The 26560-nt window shown below is 33.0% G+C and overlaps 1 protein-coding gene and 3 non-coding genes across 4 annotated transcripts in view; 3 read left to right on the top strand and 1 right to left on the bottom strand.

The window, feature by feature from the left end:
• Window positions 1-305: 305 nt before the first annotated feature.
• Smp_tRNA_00707_Pseudo_TTA.1.1 lies at window positions 306-376 on the bottom strand. Its single transcript has one exon. It is a non-coding gene (tRNA).
• Window positions 377-4179: 3803 nt separating this feature from the next.
• Smp_166770 (hypothetical protein) overlaps window positions 4180-26560 on the top strand; it is a gene marked incomplete at both ends in the record, with an annotated part of 42727 nt that continues 20346 nt past the window's right edge. The window contains 2 exons of the mRNA XM_018798868.1: window positions 4180-4354; window positions 4505-4580. Coding sequence (XP_018650714.1) covers window positions 4180-4354; window positions 4505-4580 — 251 coding nt within the window. The remainder of the gene's footprint in view (window positions 4355-4504; window positions 4581-26560) is intronic.
• Smp_tRNA_02213_Pseudo_TTG.1.1 lies at window positions 7723-7794 on the top strand. The gene has a single exon. It is a non-coding gene (tRNA).
• Window positions 11715-11781, top strand: Smp_tRNA_02328_His_GTG.1.1. The gene has a single exon. It is a non-coding gene (tRNA).

Raw genomic sequence — 26560 nt, 5'->3', positions numbered from 1 at the left:
TTCATTTGAAACAAGAGAATAAGTGACTTAAAATGTCATATGATTATCAATTCAAATTCCAAAAGAAGAAAAAAGAGATTAAATTCACTTAGTATTGTTTGTTTGAATCTTCCCATCGGTGTGTTAGGACTGCAACTGGTCAGTCTCTAATTGGCATATATGCATGCTGTGCGTACTGCCTCGATATAGCCTTGATTCACAAGCATGATAAGCAAAGATGGATAGTGGCTAGCAGTGGAATCCTCAACGCGCGTTTCGTCTTATTTGGGACTCGTCAGCTGGATGTACCTGCATCCCAGAGTTGATATTCACTCTGGGACTCGAACCCAGTACCTTTCGCTTTAAACGCCATCACGTTATCCACTCGGCCATTGAGTCCTGATAGCCACTTGCTTGTACAATGAGGTGACGTTTAAATTCATTTAGTATTGTTTGTTTGAATCGTCCCATTAGTTTTATACATCTATAAGTTAGAACGATGTTTTGTTTGTGACTATCGGTCATGCATAGTTAGTAGAAGTGATTAATAAAATGTAAACACATTAAAGGAAGACAGATATTAACCGTAATGTTGATCAATTATAAATCGATTTAATCTGGACAAATAGATCCAATGATACCATAGTCGTTATGTTAATTGAAATTAATAATTCGAGTAGTATGTTTTAAAATGCAAAAAAAACGAGAAATTTTATATGCAGTTCAGTCAACACACTTTCAAATCAACCTTAAATTTATAGGTATCAATGCCAAATTTGCAATTGATAATTTCAATTATACTGAGCATTGACTATTCTTGTGTTCATTTTATATTTTGATTAATTACTTATTTTAAACAAACTTGTAAAATAGCTTACAAAAGTAACTAATGAGCATATGATAATTATTATCAATGCTTCCAGGTTTTCCATAGCGTTCTACCTTTAATTGATTCATAAATTCAACTATTAATTTAATAAAATCTTCACAAACCCCCCCCCTCCCTTCTAACAACAAAAACTCATTTTAATTAAATGATATAGAAATGTAAAATAAAGATGATTGTTCTAATCAATCTTACTCTATATGAAATATTGTCAAAATTAATTAAATCAATTATATTAATTATTATTTCTTAAAATAAGTAAATAGTTTCTATGCATAAAGAATAGTTGGAAATATCATCAGTTTATCTCTTTAGTACAGAAGCTGATTAACTTTCTTTTATCTTGATATATTGTTAACGGTTAATAAGTTTTTGGAAAAAGAAAAGGGCATAATTAATTCTGTTCAACACAGTATGATATTAAAAATAATTACTTTCAGAATATGAAAAGTGTACATTCAATTGAATTAGAGTTGGTGAAATGTTAGTATACCTAAATGAAGTTTTAATATCAAGAAATAGGCTACATATATTTTAATACTATAATGTATGATAATTCAATATTTTTTAAGAATAGATGAACTACTGTTTTGTGTGTTACTGATGTCAATATATATAAATAGTATATATCACCAATTGAAAGTGAATCTTCGAACAGGATCGTGAATGCACACTGCTGAGGAGTGCCCTACTAAAACGAAACGACTCGTCTTGTTCTTCCAATTTCTCCATAGTGGTTAAGCTTTAATGGACTCATGAATTCAACTATTAAATTACTATAATATTCAAAAACGCCCCTTTCTTATAATTATTTAACAGTATTATTCATAAATTCTTCGAAGTGATTTATTATGTCAAGTGAATATATGATAATAATTAAAATACCATGTTGATTTATTTTCTATGCTAACTTAATATGAACAATATCTCTAAGTGTTATTTTAACTTCTGTCACATATTTTTTTATATAGTTGAGATCATGAGTTCATTGAAGCTAAACCATCATGGAAAACCTGGAAGCACTGGACGGTCAACTCGTCCTATTGTGGGAGTCCTCAGCAGTGCGCATCCACAATCCCACCTTCCAAGATTCCAACCCAGGACCTATCAGTATCACGCGCGAGCACTTAACCGATAGAACACTGAAATGGCTGGCATCCAACGGTGTTAATGTCTAACTTCAACCAATCCATGAAATTGAGCCATACATCAACCAATGTATTCAGTGAGTTACTATCTCACAACAAACCTGGTTGAACTCCACTGGTTACTGCTTCTCACTAGAACTTCAGGAAATACCTCATGGTGCCAGTCACTAGTGAGCATATGATATTTTTGTATTTTTATTCCGAATATGGTGAGAATATAATTTATGGACGAAGCAATCAGATATTAGGTAACAGGTCATGGATTTCTGCATCAAATTCATTTATTTATTTAACTAAATGACGTCTTTACATTTTAGCTGATATCAGTTCATGATGAAAACTCTAAATCCAATTCCTAACCTTAACTAATAGCTGTAAATCATAATCCTAATTCTTCACACTGCTTTATAACAATTATTTAGTTGTAGTTAATAGGTGGACATTATCAAGGTCATTTTAGCGTCGCTCAAAGGTGGTCCATAAATTATAGTCACACCTTGAGTATCTCTTTCTGGATTCATTAATTCATGATAACCAACATTTACCAAGGGTCTTAGTGAATGGATACTCAGATAAGGGAGATCATTTTATTATTTAATGAAAAAGTACAGAATATTCATAAAATATAAAAAACTAAACATTATATACATCGTTTGCACATCTTCCATCGGTTGTCTTTGACAAACGTGATTGTCCATTCAGTCCTGTCAATATTTTTATTGCTTTATTTTTTCTCTCTTTTCTTCATTTCAGTCTTCTCAATCTCCAGTTGGCGCTACACACTATTTATATCTCCCACCATAAATTTCTTTCAATGAATACTTCATAAATGATTGATATATTCACATCCTATTATTAAGATAACTTCAATGTTAAACAATTAGTGAAAATAATATACTTTGATATATAGATAATTTAAGTTCACCTGGTATTGTTCGGTTGAATCTTCCCATCGATGTTTAGCACTGCAACTGGTCAGTCTCTTATTGGCCATATGTGCATACTGTGCATAATGCCTCGATATAGCCTTAATTCACAAGCATTATAAGCAAAAAATGGATAGTGGCTAGCAGTAGTATCCAGGATGAGCGTTTCATCTGGGACTCGAGTATCAGAGTAAACAATAACTCTGAGATACAGGTACATCCAGTTAACGAGTTAAAAACAGGACGAAACGAGCGCCCTGGATTCCACTGTTAGCTACTATCCATCCAACGAATTAAATTCATTGATTATGCAAGATTATTTATTACAGATATATAAACTTTAAAAGACAAGAGGTTATATGGCATTTATGAATATATCTAGATTGTGTTCGTCATAAATATACACGGTGAAACTTTTGTACTTTATGATTGACATATTTATTCACGTGTCATAATCAAGACTAATTTAGCATGTATATGACATAAATCAATTCATAGATTAACTATGCCTTGACAACTATTTTTTTCTTTTTTTTGTAAAATATTTGATAAACAAATTTACTTTAAGTTATCTACCAGATAATTTTGATTTTTTGTTGTTGTTCTTGTTGTTGATATAATACATCAATTCTTTTTTCCCCTGTAATTTTTGTGTGTTTCTATGTAAGTTTTACAAAAAAAAGTTCATTGACTGTATCCAAGAAAGATTAAAATGATAGGTATACATAAGGAAATTGTATTAACCCACCAAACAATCACTATTTTGAAAGTTATTAAACTAGTTCATAGTCAAATATAAATAGTAGTTAATTGTAGCAAGGGTTAAAAGTACTGCACACACATATATATATATATATATATATATATATATATATACATATATATGTCTAGAATTTGTACTGATTTGTATATCAAATATATACAAGTATACATATCTATGTAACACGGACACACAATACCTAGTAGCACCTAATTTGATATTATATTTGTTACTAAGCAATTGAATATCTGTGCAGATCATGTAAAAATCATTGAGTAAAACTATCGTTTTTTTTGATGAATATGGGAAACATATTAGATACCCTTATCTGGAATTCAATTCTAATTTTACTGATCGAAGTCAAATCATTTACCTACTCCTACTACTGAAAGGTTCTATTCAATAGACAATCTTCCCCCCCAAAAAAAGTTTTTTTTTCTCTTTTTCATGGTTTGATTCATTTTTTAAAAAATCAGAATTATGTCGAAACAATCGAATTATGATTCGGATTCTATGCATAAATCATCACCATTAAATTTATTACATAAAAAGAAATGGAATGTATTACGTACAGGTGTATTATGGGCACAACGTTTCAAATCCGTGAAGAATACAAAATCATCTGAGATGACATATACTCCATTAAATAATAAAAGTTATAATTGTAGTTTCCCTAGTCAAAATTATATTATGGATAATACTACTACTACTAATAGTAATACTACTAATAATACTATGAATGTAACTACATATCATTATACACCACAACGTACATTGTCAAGTATAACTAAATTGAATGATAAAGATTATGATTATATTGATAAATTACAAAAACGTAATACTGTGATTAAACATTATTCATCTGCTAAACGTTTAGCAAAGTAAGTAGTAATATTTGTTTTGTTTTGTGTCAATGTGTATTTGATTGAATTATGTTGACTGCAATTATTAGTAATGTTGAATGATCTTATTGAAAATTTGTAGTTATGGTGACTAATTGTTAAGTGATATCTTTATAACATTAAATGTAACTGGATGAGTTTGACTTTATGGAGACCTAGCTCATCCACGCTATATACATTAACAAATGCAGGTCAAGACAAACAGAATAGCGGTAGCATCTGAATCAGTATGCCTCAACATATAAAAGAGAAAAGTAAGATCGTCAAATACAACACGGAGAAATCAACCCAATCGCACTTGATGGAGAAAATACTAAAGGGGTAGAATCTTTTACGTGCCTGGACAGAAGCATCATCGATGAACAAGGAGGATCGAATGCAGATGTAATGACGAGGATTGGCAAAGTAACGGACTTATTCATACAGTGCGACAACATATAGAACTCGAAACAACTGTCAACCAACATCAAAGTCAAGACAGTCCTACTGCACGGCGCTTAAAACCTAGAGAACCACCACAACCGTCATCAAAAAATTACAAGTATTTATGAACCATTGTCTATACAAGATACTGAATGTTCGGTGCTCGAATACCATCAGTGACAGCCCACTGTGGGAGAGTACAGACCAACTTCCGATTGGAGAGTAAATTAGGAAAAGATGTTGGAAGTAAATAGGACATAAATTACAGAAATTTCCAAACTGCATCACGGGGCAAGATCAAACTTGGAATCCTGACGGAAAACAGAAAAACGGAAAGCCGAAGAACAAACTACATTGAGAATTAGAAGTAGACATGAAATTGATGAATATCAACTGGAAAGAACTGGAAAGGATTGCCAAGGACAGAGTTGAATGGAGAGTGATATTGGGTTGCCTATGCTCCTCCACGAGGGTTTAAAATGTGCAAGTAACTAAGTTATAAAGTTGGACCTTGACAACGATATCAACAAATTTGTGGTTTAGAAAGTAATAAAACGTAATTAAGCTGATGTTATAATTTATTTAAATTTCTGTATGAGACTTTGACATGTATGGTCTGACATACTTACTTACTTATGCCTGTTACCCCTAGTGGAGCATAGGTCGTCGACCAGCATTCTCCAACCCACTCTGTCCTGGGCCTTCCTTTGTAGTTCTATCCAACTTTTGTTCTTTCTTCTCATGTCTGTCTCCATTTCTCGGCGTAATGTGTTCTTTGGTCTTCCTCTTCTCCTTTAGCCTTCAGGATTTTAAGTAAGCGCTTGCCTTTGATGCATTTGGGTGCTTTCCTCAATGTGTGCCTTATCCACTCTGCCTGTAGCTCCTCCAGGGGCTACTGCCGGTCCCATGCCCGGATAAAAGAGGGGGGTTGTGCATGGGGTTAGCGACCCTATCCAATAGGAAGCTAACTAGTTAAAAAAAACGCTAACCAGAAAATTATTCATGTTTGATCTTTAGTTTATTTACTTGCTAGAATCAACCTCTCACGAGCTGTGAATAATAATATTGATCACAATATAAATTTATTAAATGTTTGGTTTTCAGTTAATCAATCAAAATTTACTTAAGTAATCAGCGCGAATCAGTCAAATTTGAATTACAAAATCAAATGGAAACAAAACATGTGTACTTCACAGTAGTTTGATATTACCGACAAAATATTCTCAGTAATAACCAAGGCAACATTTTTTTTTAAAACAGGAAGACTCATTATAAACATAGATTTATTAACTATCGATTGCATTATAGGGAAATTATTGTTTATGATAGACTAAGTCGATATATTTGTTTTTTACCAGATATTTTAATTCTTAACTGAATATTCTGTCGAGCACTTTGTTTTCATAAATATATTAGTTTATCATCAAAGTTTACTAAATAAACTTTATGAGTTGAATGTAACTATGTAATGTAACTGTTGAAGACTTTTCATTCATTGACATTGTTTTTAGCTGTTATTTCTATTGGATATGTCAACTTGTCTATCTCATTTATTGAATCACTGTGAATTGACTTCAAAATAGAGTTCTCTTGACGAAACAAATTTGAGAATACATTACTCTGAAGAAGTGAGTTATACTAAGTGACGAATCATTAAAAACTTAAATAGGTAGAGACAGGTATCTACCTCAGTACAACGGAAAATGGTCGCGCAATTTCGTGGATTAGTTGAAGTTAGACATTAACACCGTTAGTTGCCGGCCAGCTCAGTGGTCTATCGATTAAGTGCTCTGGCGTGAGACTGGTAGGTCCTGGGTTCAAATCTCATGAGGCCGGATCGTGGATGCGCACTGCTGAGGGGTCCACCAGTAGGACCGAACGGCCGTTTAGTGCTTCAAGATTTTCCATAGTGCTCTAGCTTCATGATCTCATCTATAAAATCATAAATATATCATTATTTTACTATAAACTTTCTAATATTATCACCAACGTTCTTTTTTTTTTAAAAAAAAGTTATCATCACAAATCCCGATTTTATTGTGTAACCATACAATATGATTTTAAAATAAATAAGGGTTAGGTATTAGGTCACCTAAAAATGTGTATTTAGTTACGTATGATTAATTAGTGTTACTTAGCAACGTATTGGTACCAATTGTTGAGTAGTTTACATTATATTTTGTTTTAGTAATATTCTGATTACATATAAATAAATAATAGAATAGAATAGAATCAGTGTAACATTTGAGCAGGTGATTACATTTGTTTTGTTATGATTGTTTATCAAGCTGAAAAGTTTATTTAATAAATAAATGTACAGGTAGATAAATATTGAAGGGTATCAACAGAATGGCTTCGTTATACATTCTTGTTTTTGTTTATACATGGTATAATAATATGAATCATAGTAAGTTAAACAATAGATCAACTAGTATGTACTATTTACCTTATATACAAACAATATAATTAGTGGACTCACATACTATTGTTTGTTTGAATCTTTCAACAGCTAGCCACTATCCATCATTGCTTATAATACTTGTGAATAAAGACAATATCGAGGCAATATGCACAGTATATACATATGGCCAATAAAAGACTGACCAGTTGCAGTTTTAAAACATCAAAGGAAAGATTCAAACAAACAATACGAAGTGAATTTGAACTTCACCCCATTGCACAAGCTAGTGGCCATCAGGATTCAGTAGCTGAGTGGATAATGCGATGGTGTTTGAAGCGAAAGGTACTGGGTTCGAGTCCCAGAGTGAACATTAACTCTGAGATGTAGGTACATCCAGCTGACAAGTCCCAAATAAGACGAAACGTGCGTCGTGGATTCCACTACTAGCCACTATCCATCTTTGCTTGTAATATAAGTATTGTATTTATTTAATAAGACAAAAGCAACACTATACTTCATTATTGATGTAATATATTTTCTAATAATATAAAATTAACTTCATCGGAGGCCTGTTTAAACATCTGGGCTACTTGTTTCTGCCCTCTAGATATTTTAACAAGTTATCTGTTTTAGTTTGTTTGAACACATCATTATGTTTATTAATAGGTACAACCTATCAAGATGTGTTTATGAAATGTTTACAATCTTTCGTTATACAAGTTACAAAATATCTCAATCAGAGACATTGTAGTTACTAGAAATGTTCAACGAAAAGAATCCATATTATTCAGATGTCAATTGACTAGACTGTTAACTTTTAACTAGCAATCAATAAATAGTTATTGTTAGGATCGATCAAGGATTAAGAAATGGAAACTTGTAGTGAAACTTTGTTCTGAAAATTCTATATTGTATCAAAGCTGTAATATTGAATAAAGTCGATAATAATAAAAAAAAAACTAAAGATAAAATAAACAACAACAACAAAAATTAATTGAACACTGAATAAATCTAATAGGTCCGGATGAAATAATATTAATCAATAGTTTATTATTAAAAATTCTAATAGCATAGTTACAATTTTTAAATCTTCTTTGATGTCATAAATAAAGGTTAGTTACTAAGACAACATTATTACAGTGTTTATTTGGAAAAAAGAAGAGATATCTAACAAATGCTTTCTGTTTCGTTATTCCTGATGTGGAATATAAGTCATCATATATATATTGCATGACAGTGACATTTTCATTTAAGTGAAATGTCAAAATATGTCAATACTTTGAAATTTCAGAAAGGATTTTGTGGATATTATAGTAATTTCAATAGTTAAGATAATGAGTCATTTGAAATTGTACCACCATGGAAAACCTGAAAAGCACTGGATGGCCGTTTTGTTCTTCTGTAGGACTCTTCAGTAGTGCGTATCCATGATCCTTTCTCCCGAGATTCCAACCCAGAACCTATCAGTCTCACGAGCGCTTAATCTCTAGACCACCGATCTGGTAGGTATCCAAATGTGTTAATGTCTAACTTCAACCGATCCATGAAATTTAGCGACACATCCACCATTGTCATCAGTGAGTTACTATCTCACAACAGACCTGGTTGAACTCCACTGGTCACTGCTACTTACTAGAACTCCAGGAAATACCTCATGGGGCCAGTCACTAGTGAGCATATGTTGATTAATATCAGAAGAGATTTTCACGGATATTATAGTCACTTCAATAGTTGAGATCAAGAGTCAATTAAAGCTAGATCACAATGGAAAACCTGGAAGCACTAGACAGACATTTCGTCCTATTGTGGGACTCCTCAGCAGTGCGCATCTATGATCCCGCTCCGCGAGGTTCGAATTTACAGGTTTAATAATAAACTGTTATATGAATGAATGATGATAATACAATCTCTAGGTAAGATAATTTATTGCTGAGATATTCATTATCTATGTGAATGATATTATGTAAGCCAAATCAAGAAATGTGAACCACTGAAAGTGTTTATATGTTTAAGAACATTGTCCCTCAGTTTTCTGAATGTAGATTGTTTTTTTTCTAAATGAATTGAAAGAAAAGTCAACATGCTATGACCAAGTTTTTTATCATCAAAAGTTAAAAGAGAACATTTTTCAATTGATGGATGAATTAATAAATAACTTTTGAAGTCATTCAACACTAACTATTCCCTAATGTGTCTTTATGTTCATCAGTTTATCGGATAAGTAGTTAATTAGATCAACTTTAACAAAAAGGTTAAACTTAATAGTCAAATTTGTAAATGTGCAATTGTGTTTAGTTACCTAAATCACTAATCTAGATTAAAATAGTTTAGAAGTATCAAGACTCCACTTAACATTATATATCCATGCACATTTTTCAAATTGGGACTTTCACTTAAATAGGTCAAGAGTTTTGAAGTGCAGCTGCTATCAAATTCTTTTACTTTACATATATTGGTGTTCAAACATACTCATAAGTTAAAAAGAAATAATTATAGCCCTAAGCAAAAAGTCTTGTAGTCTGGTTTGAGATGATAATGTTTGAACTAAAGGGTAGCAATCGAATTGTATTTGATTGTGTTCAAAGAAAACCCTATGATAAAATAAATATTCATTTTAAATTATAAAATAAAAAGGTGCTTCTTCCTTTCAAACATATTACCTTACTTACTTACGCCTGCTACCCCTCATTCAAGAGCACGGACCAACCAACAGCATTCTCCATTCAACCCTGTCCTAGGCAATCCTCTCCAACTCTTTCCAGTTGATATTCATCCTTTTCATATCTGTTTCTATTTCCTGACGTAATGTGTTCTTTGGCCTTCCACTTTTCCGCTTCCCTTCAGGATTCCAAGTTAGGGCTTGCCTTGTGATGTAGTTTGATAATTTTTGTAATCTATGTCCTATCCACCTCCAAAGTCTTTTCCTAATTTCCCCTTCAGTTGGGAGCTGGTTTGTCCTCTCCCACAGAAGGCTGTTGCTGATGGTATCCGTTCAGTGAATGTTGAGTATTTTATATAGACAATTGTTTATAAATACTTGTACACTTTTGATGATGATTATGACAGTTCTCCACGTTTCAGTTCCATACAGTAGATCTGTGTTGACATTCGTATTAAGGATTGTGACTTTGATATTGATTGACAGTTGTTTCGAGTTCCATATGTTGTTCAAATGTATGAATGCGTCCATTTCTTTGCTAATCCTTGACTTTACGTCTGTATCAGATCCTCCTTGTTCATTAATAATGCTTCCTCGGTACGTGAATGTTTCCACTTGTTCCAGAGTTTTTCCATCAAGTGTGATTGGGCTGGTTTCTTCGTGTTGTATTTAAGAATCCTGCTTTTACCTTCAATCATATTAATCTATACACTAATTTACAAAGTTAGAGTAAACTGAATAAATGTAAATGTCATACGTTATCCTAGGTGGTCAATAGTTGTATTGTATTAGTTGTTTGAGTCTTCTCATTGATGTTTTGGAACGCAATCGGTTGGACGCATATTGGCATATGTGCATCCTGTGACGATTGTTTCGATATGAGATTGATCAACTGCAGTCATAAACATCAGTGGGAAGACTCAAACAACCAAAACAAAAATGAATTTAAACCTCACCTCATTGCACATACTTGTTGCTGTCTGGACTCAGTAGCTAAGAGGAAAAAACGATGGTGTTACAAGCGAACAGTACCGAGTCCAAGTCCTTGAATGTTTGCCAAATATGCGATACAGGTACATCAAACTGACGAGTGTCAAACAGGACGAAAACCTCGTCCTGGATTCCATTGCTAGCCACCAACTATCAACAATTTATATTTTTCAGTAGTAGCACAGAGGAAATGAAGTTTTCATTAGCATACAGTATCCTAGTTCTGAATGAGTTCCATACTATATTCATATGACCCAGAAAAAACGCATCAACCTACTATATTAGTGTAGATAAACAAATATTTACTATAATAAAATACCCATAATCTTGAAATGCAAACATTTCAATTATCGAAAAATCTTTAGATCTAAATAACTGGGATCTAAAATACCTTAAAATTAAGGAATTAAAAGTATTACCTGTAATCAGTATCTCTGTAGCTCATTTTCATTTATTTATTGAGTAATGATGTTGATTAGTTTATTGTAATGATCAAACAGTTTCACACGGAAATAATATGAACTCAACAAAATCAACCAATTTTGAACTATCAGTAATATTAGGCAAAAATGGATGGTGACTAGCAGTGGAATCTAGGACTCACGTTTCGTCCTATTTGGGACTCATCAGCTGGATGGACTCAGTGGCCGAGTGGATAACGCGATGGCATGTGAAGCGAAAGGTACTGGGTTTGAGTCCCAGAGTGAACATCAACCCTGAAATGCAGTACATTCAGCTGACGAGTCCCAAATAGGATGAAACGCGCGTCTTGGATTACACTGCTAGCCGCTATCCATCTTTGCTTACCATGCTCGTGAATTTAGGATATATCGAGCCAATACGCACAGTATGCACATATGCCGATAAGAGACTGACCAGTTGCAGTCCTAAGCATCAATGGGAAGATTCAAACAAACAATACTAAGTGAATATCAGTAATTTTATTTTATTACTTCTAATTAATATCCTTTTTTGAATATTTATTTGTATTTTAAAATATATTTGCATAGTAATAACTCGCTGATACTGTAATTGTGAGTTACTGGGAATTTTTTTTCATTGCATGGCAAAGTTTTCTAAATTTATATTCTATCCATTCTTACAAAATAACAGTATAAATGTACGTTTACCCCACCCTCAATTGTCTTCAATGAAGTTAGTAACTTATACACAGAATGTTAGTGAATACATACTTTATAAATTTTGTGATAATATCAAATAACCTAAAATTAAAGTCATTTTCACTAAACAAATGTAATGATATCAGAAAGGGTTTTTGTGGATATTAAAGTAATTTCAATAGTTTATATCATAAGTCAATTAAAGCTAGATCACCGTGGAAAACCTGGAAGCACTGGACGGTCGTTTCATCCTATTGTGGGACTCCTCAACAGTGCGCATACAAGTTCCCGCGAGATTCAAACTATTAAAATTACTATAATGTCCACAAAAACCCCTTCTGATAATGATCATATGCTCACAAGTGACTGGCTTCATGAGGTATTTCCTGGAGTTCTAGTGAGAAGCAGTGATCAGTGGAGTTCAATCATGTCCGTTATGAGATAGTAATGAACTGAAGACAATGGTGGATGTGTTGCTCAATTCTATGGATTAGTTGAAGTTAAACATTAACACAGTTTGATGCCGGTCAGATCAGTGGTTTAGAGATTAAGCCTTCATGCACGAGACTAGCAAGTCTTGGGTTCGAAATCCGTGAGTGGGATCGTGAATGAGCACTGCTGAGTCCCACAACTGGACGAGTTAGACATCCAGTGCTTCCAGGTTTTCAACGATGGTCTAGCTTACATTAACTAATGAATTCAACTTCTAAAATATTTGAAATAAACAAATAATGACATTCGAAGAAATAGACACAATAATATTCAGTGGTAGTATTAGTAATGGTCGGATTCAAAACAAAACTTATTAAAAGACCATTTAATGAAAACATTATTTTTATTAGATTAAGCTTTAGATAGAAGTTCTTCTGTTCGTTAAACACTTTATCTTTTATTCTATTTAGTACAAACCATATGATGACTAAAAAAATAACTAAGCCCCAATTCATTAAGTATTAGTCTAGTATAGCAAAAATTGTATTTTACTAAAATTTCTTTCTTGTATTCTGTTTAATGAATCATTAAATGTCAACTATTTAATAGACAATAAATAAGACTGAAACTTTTTGTTTCTTTTAGTCTTTATTAGTCGTCTTCTAATTACTTTTTTTTTCGGAAATGAAACAACTTCAAAAGATAGAAATAATATCAATAAGGTAAAACAATTCACCATCGATACTAAATTTAAAAAAGTTTGAATCATTCTATGATGATTTGAAATTTTTAAGTTAGCGGGAAATTTTAAGTGATTTTGAGTTCGACTTCTAGTATATTATTAGTTGTATACTTTAGTATAATTTCCAATGTGAAGAAGAATATTTACTTAGTGTTATTTACTTGTATCTTTTCATTATTGCTTAGGACTGCAGTTGATAAGTCTCTTGTTGGCATATGTGCAGTCCTAAATAACAATAAGAGGATACAAGTAAACAACACCAAGTGAATTTAAGACTTCAACCCATTGCACACTTAGGTATCAGGACTCAGTAGCTAAGTGAATAATGCAATGGTGTTTGAAGCGAAAGGTACTAGGTTCGAGTCTCAGAGTGAAGATTAACTGTGATATGTAGGTACATCCAGCTGACGAGTCCCAAATAGGATGAAACCCGCGTCTTGGATTCCACTGCTAGCCGTGATCGATCTTTAACTTATTAATTAGTTATTTATTTGAACACATAAATATTGGTACAAAGAGGCACCGAATACATATGCGCCACGCATGTGGCTCTATTTGTGTGTGAGTTATGACACTGCCCGGCCGCTCCAACCTAAGCACCTTGATTTCTTAGGGGGAACCACCTCGAGCCTTCGACCTGAAGGTCTAATCCGAAAGGCGGTGGAGCAACGTAAAGAGATGTAGTCTGATGGTAGCCGGTGACCAAAAATTGGTTCATACTCCATTTGTTCCATCACGATACTGGAGCCCATATGCAAAATTGGTTTGGAATCAGTATTTTTCAACAACCCTAGGTGGACTGGCCATGTCCACCGACCCGGTTAAAGCGCCGAACATTAGCTTTTTGTCCTCTTCATTTCGTAAAGAGTACTTTGCACTAAGAGGAGGTATTGAGTAGGACTTCCCTGACAGAGGCTGTATATGCGTGACCATGTGAGAGCATTTCGAGAGAATGAGCGGAATCTCCCCACTCTCAACCGTACCACGGCATTTGGGAGCCCCACTAATTTCTGTTTATTTAAGTTTATGTCTGTGAATGATGAAAATTACTTCAAAAAGATTTCTTTCCTTTTTCAATTGGTAGTAAAATTGATTTTGAATGAAAAATCTTAGTAAATAGTTGATTGTTATTCGATATGACTTGAATGCCTATCGAAAAGATTAATTTAGTTGATATATAGTTCACTGATTCAAGGGCTTGATTTTAAATTATTTACTCCCAAAATAGATCAAATCAACACATTTTTAATTATGAGAAATCCTAGTCAGCATATTTTTACCTTTAAAATCGGTGAAGTGTAGCTAGCAGTTGAATCCGGTACATGTCTATCTGCTCTCAGTAGTTCAGTAGATAAAGCATTGAGCATCTGAATTAAAAGTACTGTGTTTGAGTATTGCTATGAACATTGGCACAAAAATGTTGGTATGTCTAGGTGACTGATCTCGAACAGGACGAAATGCTCATCTTAGACTCTAATGTTAGTTATAATCCATCTATTCTAAGTAAACGTTTGTGATATTTTAAAACAGTTAAATATCAAATTTCAATTTTCATTGAAATCATAAATCTGCCAATGTAAGCCCACCATTGAAAACTTGAAAGCACTGAACGGCCTATTCGTCTTAGTATGGCACTACTCAGTAATAAGCTTCCACAACCCCGCACGGGTGATTCCACAATTTTATACTGATGAATTTCCATTCGATGGAATATCATTTATTACAATTTACTCATAGAATCAACTTTTTATCATCAGATCATCAAAAGTAAACCACTGACAACAATATGCACATTTATCTTATACATTCTCACAGAAATTATAAGAAGGGGAGGAGGAGTCCCACAATAAGACGAGTTGGCCATCCAGTGCTTTCAGGTTTTCCATGGTGGTTCAGCTTCAATTGACTCATGATCTTAACTATATAAAACTCATAGAAATTAGTTGAGTAATAATATTCCAAATATAGTATAACTAATGAAATGATTAACTACCTTATTTCATCAATCTTTAATGACTGCTGTTCTAATGTGAATTGAATAAGTATAAAATGATCATATTTGTTCACCTTTTAATATCCAAGGGGATATAAAAATAACTCTTTAACAAAAAAAAGAAGGTGAAATGTTTAACGATAATCAATTTTTTTAAAAACTTTTTAGTTACATAATTAAATCTTAATATCCTGTATCAAACAGGAAATTTATTAAAAGTTTCATATTTATACATAAAAATAATAAACATTTTTTAACAAAAATATGAAAAAGAAAAGAACTAGCAAAATGAATGTAAGAAATAAAATATGGATCAGAAGGGAGGGGTTTGGAGATTTTAGTGATTTTATAGTTGAATTCATGAGTTAATTGAAGTTAAGTCAACATGGAAAACCTAAAAGTATTGGATGGCCGTTTTCGTTCTAGTGTGGGATGCGTACTACTGAGGAGTCCCATACTAGGACGAAACGGTTGTCCAGGTTTTCCATGGTAGTCTGGCTTCAACTTATTCATGAATTCAATTATAAAATATGAGTCATTAAACAATTTCACTTCATTTGTATTATCATAATTATGCAAGATGAAAGTAATAAGTTTGGTAGGTTGCGAAGACTTGCAAATGATACAAAGTTTATGCACTGAACTTTATTAGATTACAATTGTTGTATATCAAGAAACATTGAATGCCCATTCTGTCCTAAGTTAGTGTTCCTGAACAGGATGAAATGAACGTCTAGTGCTTCCTAGTTCTCAGTGGTTTTCTAGTTTACGTCAATTCGTGATCTCAATACATTGATAATGTATATTTTATTCATTTCATCACCATTGATTGATCACTAGTTGCTTATCAAAGTCATGCGTGTCAAGTCTGTCTTAGTACTGATCGAATGATATCGATCAAGTTGCAATGTGGCCATTAGTCTAGGTGGCTCGAGACTGCGTGCATCATGTTGAGATAAAATGGTGGTTGGAGGTGGTCAACAGGAAACCCTAAACCCGGGTTTCGTGCTACTTGGCACTCGTCAGCAAGGTGTACCTGTAATCTTGATGGAACTGGTGTTCCCTGACGGATTCGATCCTGTGTCACCCAGTTTCACAGTCAGAGACGTTACCACTGAGCTATCCTAGACTATTTGTAGTTTACAGAGATTTTCAAATTTTATGAACTAATAATCATTATTCAGTCTTTCTTGTTTTTATCCGGTTTCATATTTAGAACATATAGCAATCTCTTACTTATGTCACTCCCAATAGTCACCATAGGAACTATTTATTGCCTGATTGTCATACAGATTTTCTAAATAAAAATAGATAAACAAATTGAATGTTTTGGAAGTTGACATATACGTGAACTAAACATCTCATCATTTCAGATGAACTTTTACAACTTCTTAAGAATAATGCAACTATTCATCAAAGAAATATACGCAACAGTAATTTTAAATCAATTTAATCCCATCATTTGAATATAGGTCATATACTTCAAAGTTGAATGATATCAATATCTTTATTTTCTTTAATCGTCTATAGTTTTCAACTGACATTATTCAACTCGATGTAGAACGAATATGTAACACCCATTATGGAGATTCACGGAGATTACTGAAGGTCACGATTAGGAGTTAGGCTGTAATTGCAAAATCTGAAGATTCAAAGTTTGATAGTAGATCGAGTCACAAATGAAAACTTTCACTTAAAGTGAGTAAAATAGTCATCTAATGCATCCTGATATTCAGTAGTTGTCTAACTTAGATTTGTGCACCATCTTAATAACTAATAATTGATAATCATCTCACATATCTCATTGAGGCGAGATTGTGTGATATTTTAATGTTAAACAAAATAAATATGGAAGTAACTCCTAGTCATAGGACTTAATATGATGATGAAAAGACTATGTATATGTACATGCTCAGATGAATTAATATCTAATTAATGATTGTTTGTTGTTTGTTTCGAGTTTAGCTAACGCTAATGTATATCCTTTAATTCATCATTTTTATATAGTTGAGATCAAGAGTCAATTAAAGCTAGACCACCATGGAAAACCTGGAAGCACTGGACGGCCGTTTCGTCCCATTGTGAGACTCCTCAGCAATGCGCATCCACTATCCCGCCTCGCGAGATTCGATACCAGGACCTATCATTTTTATGCAAAATCGACATAAGTAATCTGATAATTGTATTAATGCATATTGTTCCAATGAATAAGAATAACGCAACTATGTAAAAACACAGTGTAATATTTCTTATATGTATGCTGAACGACTGGAAAATTTGTTTATCAAACGTTTCAGCTAACTTATTTTAGCTGAGTGAGAAAACTTAAGGAGTTGATATCTTTATCAGCTCGATTTCCTTTACTTGATCAGTAGAATTGTAAACAGTATTTATCTATCAAAATGATTAACAGTTATAGACCAGAATCGTAAATATATCTTATGAAATTAAATGAGAACAAATAGGTTGATATTAAGTTATTAATAATTCGTCAATGGTTTCCAAACTGTTTGTTGAATGTCTAATGATTTTATTGTAATCCACGAATGATAATAAGAACTAAACTATGTATACCCTTGTACGACCGAGAGTGGTCAGGGCTCTCCTTCTCTCTCGAAATGCTCTCACATGGGCACGCGTATAAAGCGTCTGTCAAGAAAGTCCCACTCACTGCCTTCTTGTGGCGGCGGTATTGTTTACAAAATTGAGAGTACGAAAAGCGAATGTATGACGCTTTAACCGGGTTGTTGGTGGACACGGTGAGTCTATCTCGAAGAGTTGGAAAACCCTGATCCCAAACCGATTTCGCACATGAACTCCAGTATCGTAATGGAACAAATGGCGTATGAACCAAGTGTTGATCACCGGCTACCATGGGACTGCATCTCCTCACTATGCCCCACTGCCTTGTTGTTTAGCCTCCCACACAATAACATAGCCCGCACACAATTAAAATGAAATGACAAATTTTGTTTGGCGCATATATATCTGGCGCTTCTTTGTACCAATATCTATGTGTCCAAATATATATATATGTATGTATATATATATATATATATATCGTAACAAGATGCCTATGTTAAAGATGTGCAGTATATGTAAAACAGTGTTTTTGAGTTCAATAAATTTCACGCTTTCAGAAAGAAAAGAAGAATGTGAAAGTCCCATCTGTTTGATGTTTGTCGCAAGTAGGAGACAAAATCTCATGATATTTTTTTTGTCAGTCGATAATCAACTAAAATAAGTCTGACAAACAACCAACTAATATGTTGGAAGTTAGGATCAGCATTTAAAAATAGCTATCTCATTCGAATCTTTTATTAGTATCCAAATAAAGGGATGAATTGTATCGAATTCATCCTAGTCACACCTACTTTATAAGTTTATGTAGAAACTGGTTATGATTATTGCAAATTTCTTTCACTACTGGCAAGAAATGCAAAGAAACATATGTCTCATTATTTGACTGACTTATAGTAGGCAGCATTTCTATCATCTCATTTTCGGTTATAGATGGTATTCATCTGAAAGTACCTATACTCTATTTATTACATGGTGCAATAAAAACGATTTAGTTGTCCTTTGATGTCCTCTACTAAGGTATAGTATTAGTTGCTGTTAACTTAGGTGAACTGACCTCAACAAAACCATATATATCTAGCTTCATAACAGCTAGTCAACTGGTACATCCACGTTAAATTGCCAATTCATCTTTAGGATACAGTTATAAAAAAGGGTGAGAAGCACTGGGCGGCTGTTTCGTCCTATTGTTAAACTCCTCAGTTTTCCATGGTGGTCTAGCTTCAATTGACTCCTGATGTCAACTATTATAATTACTATAATATCCACAAATACCTCTTTATTGTACAGATGTTGTTTTCCTATTTTATGGTACGATGTGGTCTGTCTGTTTGGTATATAAACCCAGTATGTTTGAAATAAATGATTCATACCGCAGAGGCTGTTATTAGTGTTCTAGACTTAACTGGCCAGGCTAAGCAGAAATCAGCACCGGCAAGTACTCTAGGCTGCTCGCACAGGTTTTATGCGTTATTGGTTCGATCGATAATTCACTGCTGTCTAATTGACGGTATCATCATATTATACATTAAGTAGGGCACATAGGACACAAGTGATAACAGATCAATACATCGTGGATTGGTTGAAGTTAGACATTAACATCAATGAATGCCGGCAAACTCAGTGGTCTGTCGATTAAGTGCTCTGGCGCGAGAATGGTAGGACCTGGATTCGAATCTCGCGAGGAGAGATCGTGGAAGCGCACTGCTGAGGAGTCCCATAATAGGACGAGTTGGCCGTCCAGTGCTTCCAGGTTTTCCATGGTGGTCTAGCTTCAATGGACTCATCATTTCAACTATGAAAAAAACATCTTTTTTTGAAAAATATTTTAAACATGTACTTTTGAAACCATGAAATGTTTTCCGTATATTCTTTATAAAAAAAATTATTTTTCTTAAAATATTTATTTTTATTAAAATTAAATATAAATCAATATAAACAAATGAATATCATTAATGGTTTCTTGACATTTGAACAATTACATGACAACCGATTTCTTTTTTTACCAAACAGATAATGGACATAATGTACCACAGAGATATTGATTTTTTAAAATATTTTTATATATTCTTTAATTGGAAAACATTTTACCAATGTATTTTTATTAGATTTTTTGTTACTATGTTCGTAAAATCAAAACAAACACTGCTGAGGAGTCTTATACCAGGACGAAACGACCGTCTAGTACTACCAGGTTTTCTATGATTTTCTAGCTTCAATTGACTCATGATTTTACCTATTAAAAAAACATTAAATTCACTTAGTATTGTTTGTTTGAATCTTATTTCACAAGGCTATATCGAGGCAATACGCACAGTATGCACATAGGCCAATTAGAGATTGACCAGTTACAGTCCTAAAACATTACGCATATATCCCTACAGTACCCATACCACCGAACAGCCGAAGCTTCCGTAACATCTGCGATCATGGCAGACAATGTTACTGGTGCTTTTCTCATAAAGTTCGAGGAAATTATTATAATTTGCGTTAGTCTCAATCTGGATCGAGAGAAAAAAGGTCTTATTCTAACAGGGTAGTCTGCACAAGGTCTACAAGTTAATTGATTACCGCAATTACAAATAAAGGAACTTTTTAGTAGTCCCATTTATTGTAGCCACTTAATTGTAATCACTTTTAAATGAATGGGATTCCACTTATATAGAACATATTAAATATAAAACAAAACTTGACAGAAGTTCATTGATTATGCAGTAGAGTAGTAATTTTGTGTGTTATATAATATTCGACAGAAGTAAGATGCAACTACCAAGTGCACTTACTGTCCATCATATCAATAAATAGGGTTTATCATCTGACATAGGTGTGTTGAATTTTCTTTAGTTTTTGTAATTTTTAGGAATATTTTCACACCATAAGAATTATTGTGCATTTATTTATGTACGTGTAATCTTACTGATAGTTTCAGGATTATGTGATAATCCCGATCTAATAGAAAGGTTATGCGACAGCAGTTTATTCTGACTTTCAACAAAGAACATTTGTAGAAATCTCATACTAACAATTATCATATGCACTCTAGCAACTAGCTTCAAGATGAAACTTCCAAAGTTCTAATAAGAAGCCATGACCAGTGGAGGTCAACGATTTCGGGTATGAGGAAAATACCCATCACAGGCAATGGCTAAGGGTTATGCAATATCGTGGAGTGATTGAATTCGGACCTTAACACTATTGCATCCTGGCCCAGTGGTCTGCAAGTTTAGTATTCACACGCGAGACAGAAGATTCTGGATTTAATCCCTGGATGTAAGGTCGTGATCATTCACCGCTTATTATACTAATACTAGGGCACAGTTGCCATCCTGTACTTTCAGGTTTCCATTCGTTGAACGCTTACCTATAGATTCTAACTAGCCACTAAGCTAGTAGTAGTACTTACTGCTAAACCTATTAAACAGAATTTGAAAAAATTCAGATTGAAAGGTTCTTTAATAAATTAACCGCAAAGGAGAAGTAGTTTATTCAAAGTGAACGTGACATATTAACGGCATAACTAATACTTTTTAATAACAGAGACTTAAGGTGTATTTTCTCAACTTGTCGTTTTATAAACTATTCAGAAGTCATGCAGAAACGTAGTTACATGAAGTACATGTTAAATTAAGTCACTTAGGATTATTTAGATTATAATTTTTAATATTGGACTATACTGATTTAGAATAGGTTCTTTATCATGAAGAACTTTTTCGAAATTTCATTCGAATCTTGATCTAAAAAGTAATTCTAATTCTTCTTAATCTTTATTTAACATAAAAATATTCTATATAGTTGAAGCAAGACCACCATGGAAAACCTGGAAGCACTGCACGTCTATTTCATCCCTTGTGAGATATCTCAGCAGTGCGCATCCACGATCCCACCTCGCAAGATTCAAACCCAGGACCTATCAGTCTCGCGCGCGAGCGCTTAACTACTAGACCACTGTGTTGGCTGGCATCAAATGGTGTTAATTCCTAACTTTCTAACCGATCAACGAAATTGAGCAACCATTCACCAATGTATTCACTTAATTTATGTCTCCCAACAGACCTGGTTGAATTCCACTGGTTACTGCTTCTCACTAGAACTCCAGGAAATACCTCATGAGGCCAGTCACTAGTGAACATATGATCATTATCACAAGGGGGGTTTTGTGGAGATTTTAGTGATTTTATGTAGTTGAGATACATATATTCTATTAATTGGTTAACTATTATATTTCATTATGAATATTAATATCAGTTCATAAATATTTCAGAAGTAAACATCTGATGTCGTTCAAGTAAATAACCTTCTCGTTTCATCATCATACGTCAATTTAGCCTGTTGATGTAATAGTATATGTCGGAGATGCTAGATCTTTAGAACTCACTTGGTAGACATTTTATTTTGAAAATAAGAATTTCTTGTTTTCACATCAAAAAGCGTTCAGTTTTAGCTTCACATTAGTAAAGCAATAAAACTTTTAATATACATAGATTGAAAGTATCATTTATCTTATTATGATTTATATTTATCTTATAGCTTATATAATTAACACTGATAAAGCAAATTACTTTTTTTAAAAAACCTTAGAACCCAGCGTATCTGATTATATCAAGTTTTCTGAAACCTTCCTATTCTCCTGAGACCAACTATTCCTTTGAACTTGATATATACTGAATGTCTGGTAGTATCTTTAAACAAATAATAATTCACATAATGAATGTTTTACGATGTTTCTTTTTTCTTTCCTTATTATTCTGTTTAAGAGTTTCTTTTTTTTAAAATTTTATCATCATTATCCAGGATGATATTTATTGGCATAAAACTTTGTATGTTCTCGTTACTGATTTTGGAGATAATAATCATTAGTGGTTTTTTAAGATATTTGCTTCTTGAAGGGATTGTGTAGTCACAATTGATTGATCACTGAGTGGTGATCAATGTCATGCGTGTCAAGTCCTTCTTAGTGCTGATCGAATGCTATCGATCAAGTTGCAATGTGGCCACTAGTCTAGGTGGCTCGATACTGCGTGCACTATGTTGAGATAAAATGGCGGTTGTAGGTGGTGAACAGGAAACCCTGGACCCGGGTTTCATGCTACTTGGCATTCGTCAACAATATGTACCTGTGACCCAGCTTCATAGTCAGAGACGTTAACACCGAGCTATTCAGACCGCGACCGACCTCCTGTAAAACTGAGATGTAATCACAATTGATTGATCACTGGGTGGTGATCAATGTCATGCGTGTCAAGTCCTTCTTTGTGCTGATCGAATGCTATCGATCAAATTGTGTAGCGAATCAGAACACAAGTGGAGACAATTGAATGTATGTGTACACAAAACTACAGAATCGATTAGTAAAATCTGAGAATTATACAGTAAATACTTCATTTGAAAATGTCAATCAATCGTCTAAGACTTGATTTTTCTCTCGTTTCCACATCAATCATTCTTTGTTCTCGTTCTCTTCTCTTTGATCTTTTTAACCTTCTACCACCAGACAATTTACTTTCGATTGATGATACATACTACTTATATCTATCGAAATCAGTAGCACACACCACACTATTGGTCGTTTACGAAGTTTTCACATTTTAAATAGTTCTACTATTATAGTCTTTTTTATGTATCACTGTTTACAAAAAAATATTATTTAAGTATAATAATTTCAACAATAAATATTTAAATAACTATTACCCAACAACAAACAACAGTCAGATTACTAATTTCATGGATAGTTCATACAAGCGATATTTTGAATTCTCATAAAAGAAAAAAAAACAAGTGAAAACTTGGTTGCCATAGAAACAATTGAAAGGTTCTTTCTTCTTATCGAATGATGCATATATGAATATTCTTCTTTCATTTACCGTATCACTTTGTGCATCTATGGATTTCATGACTATATAAATTAATTGATTGATATTGTTATGATGATGAATGATTGTTCCTTTTTCTTATATCTAACTAAATAATGGATATTGTGATATAACATGAAAAGGAAAGATGTTTCAATTTTTGATAAAGTTTAAATAAGTAAAATACACAACAAAATAATAAATTTCAATAGTTGAGATCATGAGTCAATTGAAACTGTACCACCATGGAAAACCTGGAAGTACTGAACAGTCGTTTCGTTCTAGTATGGGACTTCTCAGAAGTGCACATTCACGATACCGCCCACGGGATTCGAAACCAGGACCTATCGGTATCAAATAAAATTAAGACTAAATGAAATGTTTTACCAACTTGTGTCAAATGTACGTGTTAGTCATCTCTGACTCACTTTAATTTTCGGACCACTTGGTCTTGCTTTATTAGGTAATTTGAACAACATATAGATAGTTACCAGAATGTATTGTTTACATTTAGCAGAAAAGATATTAGAGATAATTCCTAGCATATGAACAATGTCTTATATGTCTATTTCAAGGTGTGTTATTTATTTCATGTTAATTATCTAGGATCTTGACAAAGTTTGGTAAATAATTCAATGTTCCATGATCAGCCTTTTTAAGAAGAGATATATTTAGGTTAACAAATTCAGTTTTGCTTTACTGTCCATACATTATAAGACGTTTGACTCAAGCTCATTCATTACTTATTATATTGAACAGTAATACAGGATAAATACAAAAATCTTTCTAGTAGATTCTATTCTTGTCCATTGAACAGCTCCCGAAGTAATGTAATAATTTGATTATATAAGAATAAATGATTATCCAGTAAAAGTAATGAAAACATTATAACGCCTGTTCAATCATTCCATAGTTACAAAATATCAATATGATTTTTGTCTTATGTCTATCATGTTTATTTCTATTCTGTTTTTCGTTTATTTCAAGAGGAAACAAAATTAGCATCATGCCATTTTATGAATTAAGTATTCTGTTTGTTTGTTTGTTTGTTTGGAATCTCAGTGTAAGTATAAATATAGTTGTAAATTGTTATAACTTGTGGCCTTGTGCCCTACTATATATATAATGTAATGTTACCATCAATTAGAGAAAAGTGACTTATCGACCGGACCGATAACGCGTAAACTCGTACCAGCAGTCTAGAGTCCTTACAAGTCGTTCTTCTTACCTACCCCTGCCTGTTGAGTGCACAACATAAATTTTAGCCTCTGAGATATGAATCATGTATTTCAAACAAACTGGGTTTAAATACACACTAAACAGATATTATCACATCACAAAATAGAAAACAACATTTGTACAAGATCTAGCCAAAAAAGTAGCTGTGAATGTGGGAAACTATAATTAATAGACTGGGTAAGTTGTATCATAATAGTCTATGAGTCAAGATAAAGCTTGTAATAAGAGGAGCATAAATATACATGATTTAGTTACTTCATAGTTATAAAATAAGAATATACGTAAAATTTCTGTCCATAAATAGTTCTCAGAAGTTACCATCTCGTCAGGATCTATCATAAATACAGTTAATTTGTCAATGGAAGTATTTGTTCCGTATATCAAGTATCTTCAAATAGTATGACTTCTTCATATATATACTGTTACATCATTTCATTCCTCATTTATTATTATTATTATTTAGTTTTACTTATACGAATCAAATTACTCGGTAGATGTGTGACATCGAAATAAAGCTAATCATTCGGACTTCCAGCCAAAATTATATCTAAAACGAAACATTATAGAGATAAATAAAGATTACGTTATTATATTTCAGGTGCAGTCTACTACTGTTCCATATTGTTTCAAAAATAATAAATCATGATGAACATATGAAAATGAAAAAAAAAACAGTTTCATTTTAAAGGTGTCGAATCATTATATACTACTTTTGTTTAAATGAGTTACAGATTTGTTTACTCGATAAACAGTGAACTGTTTCCTTATACAATTCGACTATAAGTTTGACTCAACATCGACTCGCATACATACATTCGCCTCTTTGCTTTAAACTGTATCAATATGCTCATAATGTGTTATGGGTTATTGATATCCACATAAGTAATATATAACGATGATCGAACATTGAATGTATTTCAGTAGAAGATCGATAAGGAGAGAATGGGAACGGTACGCAATTGGTATGAAAATGCATGAACAATTATAATCGGAGACTATGGACGAATATTTACAGAAGGAACAGTTAAAATTGAGACAATTGATTGTTATTTTGAAAATTAACTGTTCACTATATGGTTCTCATATTTTAATGAGATATTCTGTAATGTTGTGCTAAAATACACATGATTGTCGCCACTATTGTTCTTGTTCACTACAATTGTAGTGTGGCCTACTTATATCCACATAAGTAGTATATAGCGATGGTCAAACATAGAATGTATTTTGGCAGAAGACCGATGAGGAAAGAGCTGAAATGAAACGCAATTAGTAGGAAAATGCATGAACAATGGAATTAGAGAAAATGAATAGATATTTACAGAAGAAACAGTGAAGATTGAGACAATTGATTGTTATTTTGCAAATTAATTGTTTTGTCACTTTCTTCTCGTAGAGAGGGTGTTGTTTACGAAATTGAGAGGACGAAAAGCGAATGTCCGATGCTTTAACCGGGTTGGTGGACACGGAAAGTTCACCTAGGGTAGTTGGAAAACCCTGATTCCAAACCAATGGTGCACATGCGGTCCAGTA

Source organism: Schistosoma mansoni, chromosome 3 (genome assembly GCF_000237925.1).
Source record: "Schistosoma mansoni strain Puerto Rico chromosome 3, complete genome".
Classification (NCBI taxonomy): Eukaryota; Metazoa; Platyhelminthes; class Trematoda; order Strigeidida; family Schistosomatidae; genus Schistosoma; species Schistosoma mansoni.
Note: the sequence above shows the minus strand (reverse complement) of the source record. Positions and strands in the feature narration are given on the sequence as shown.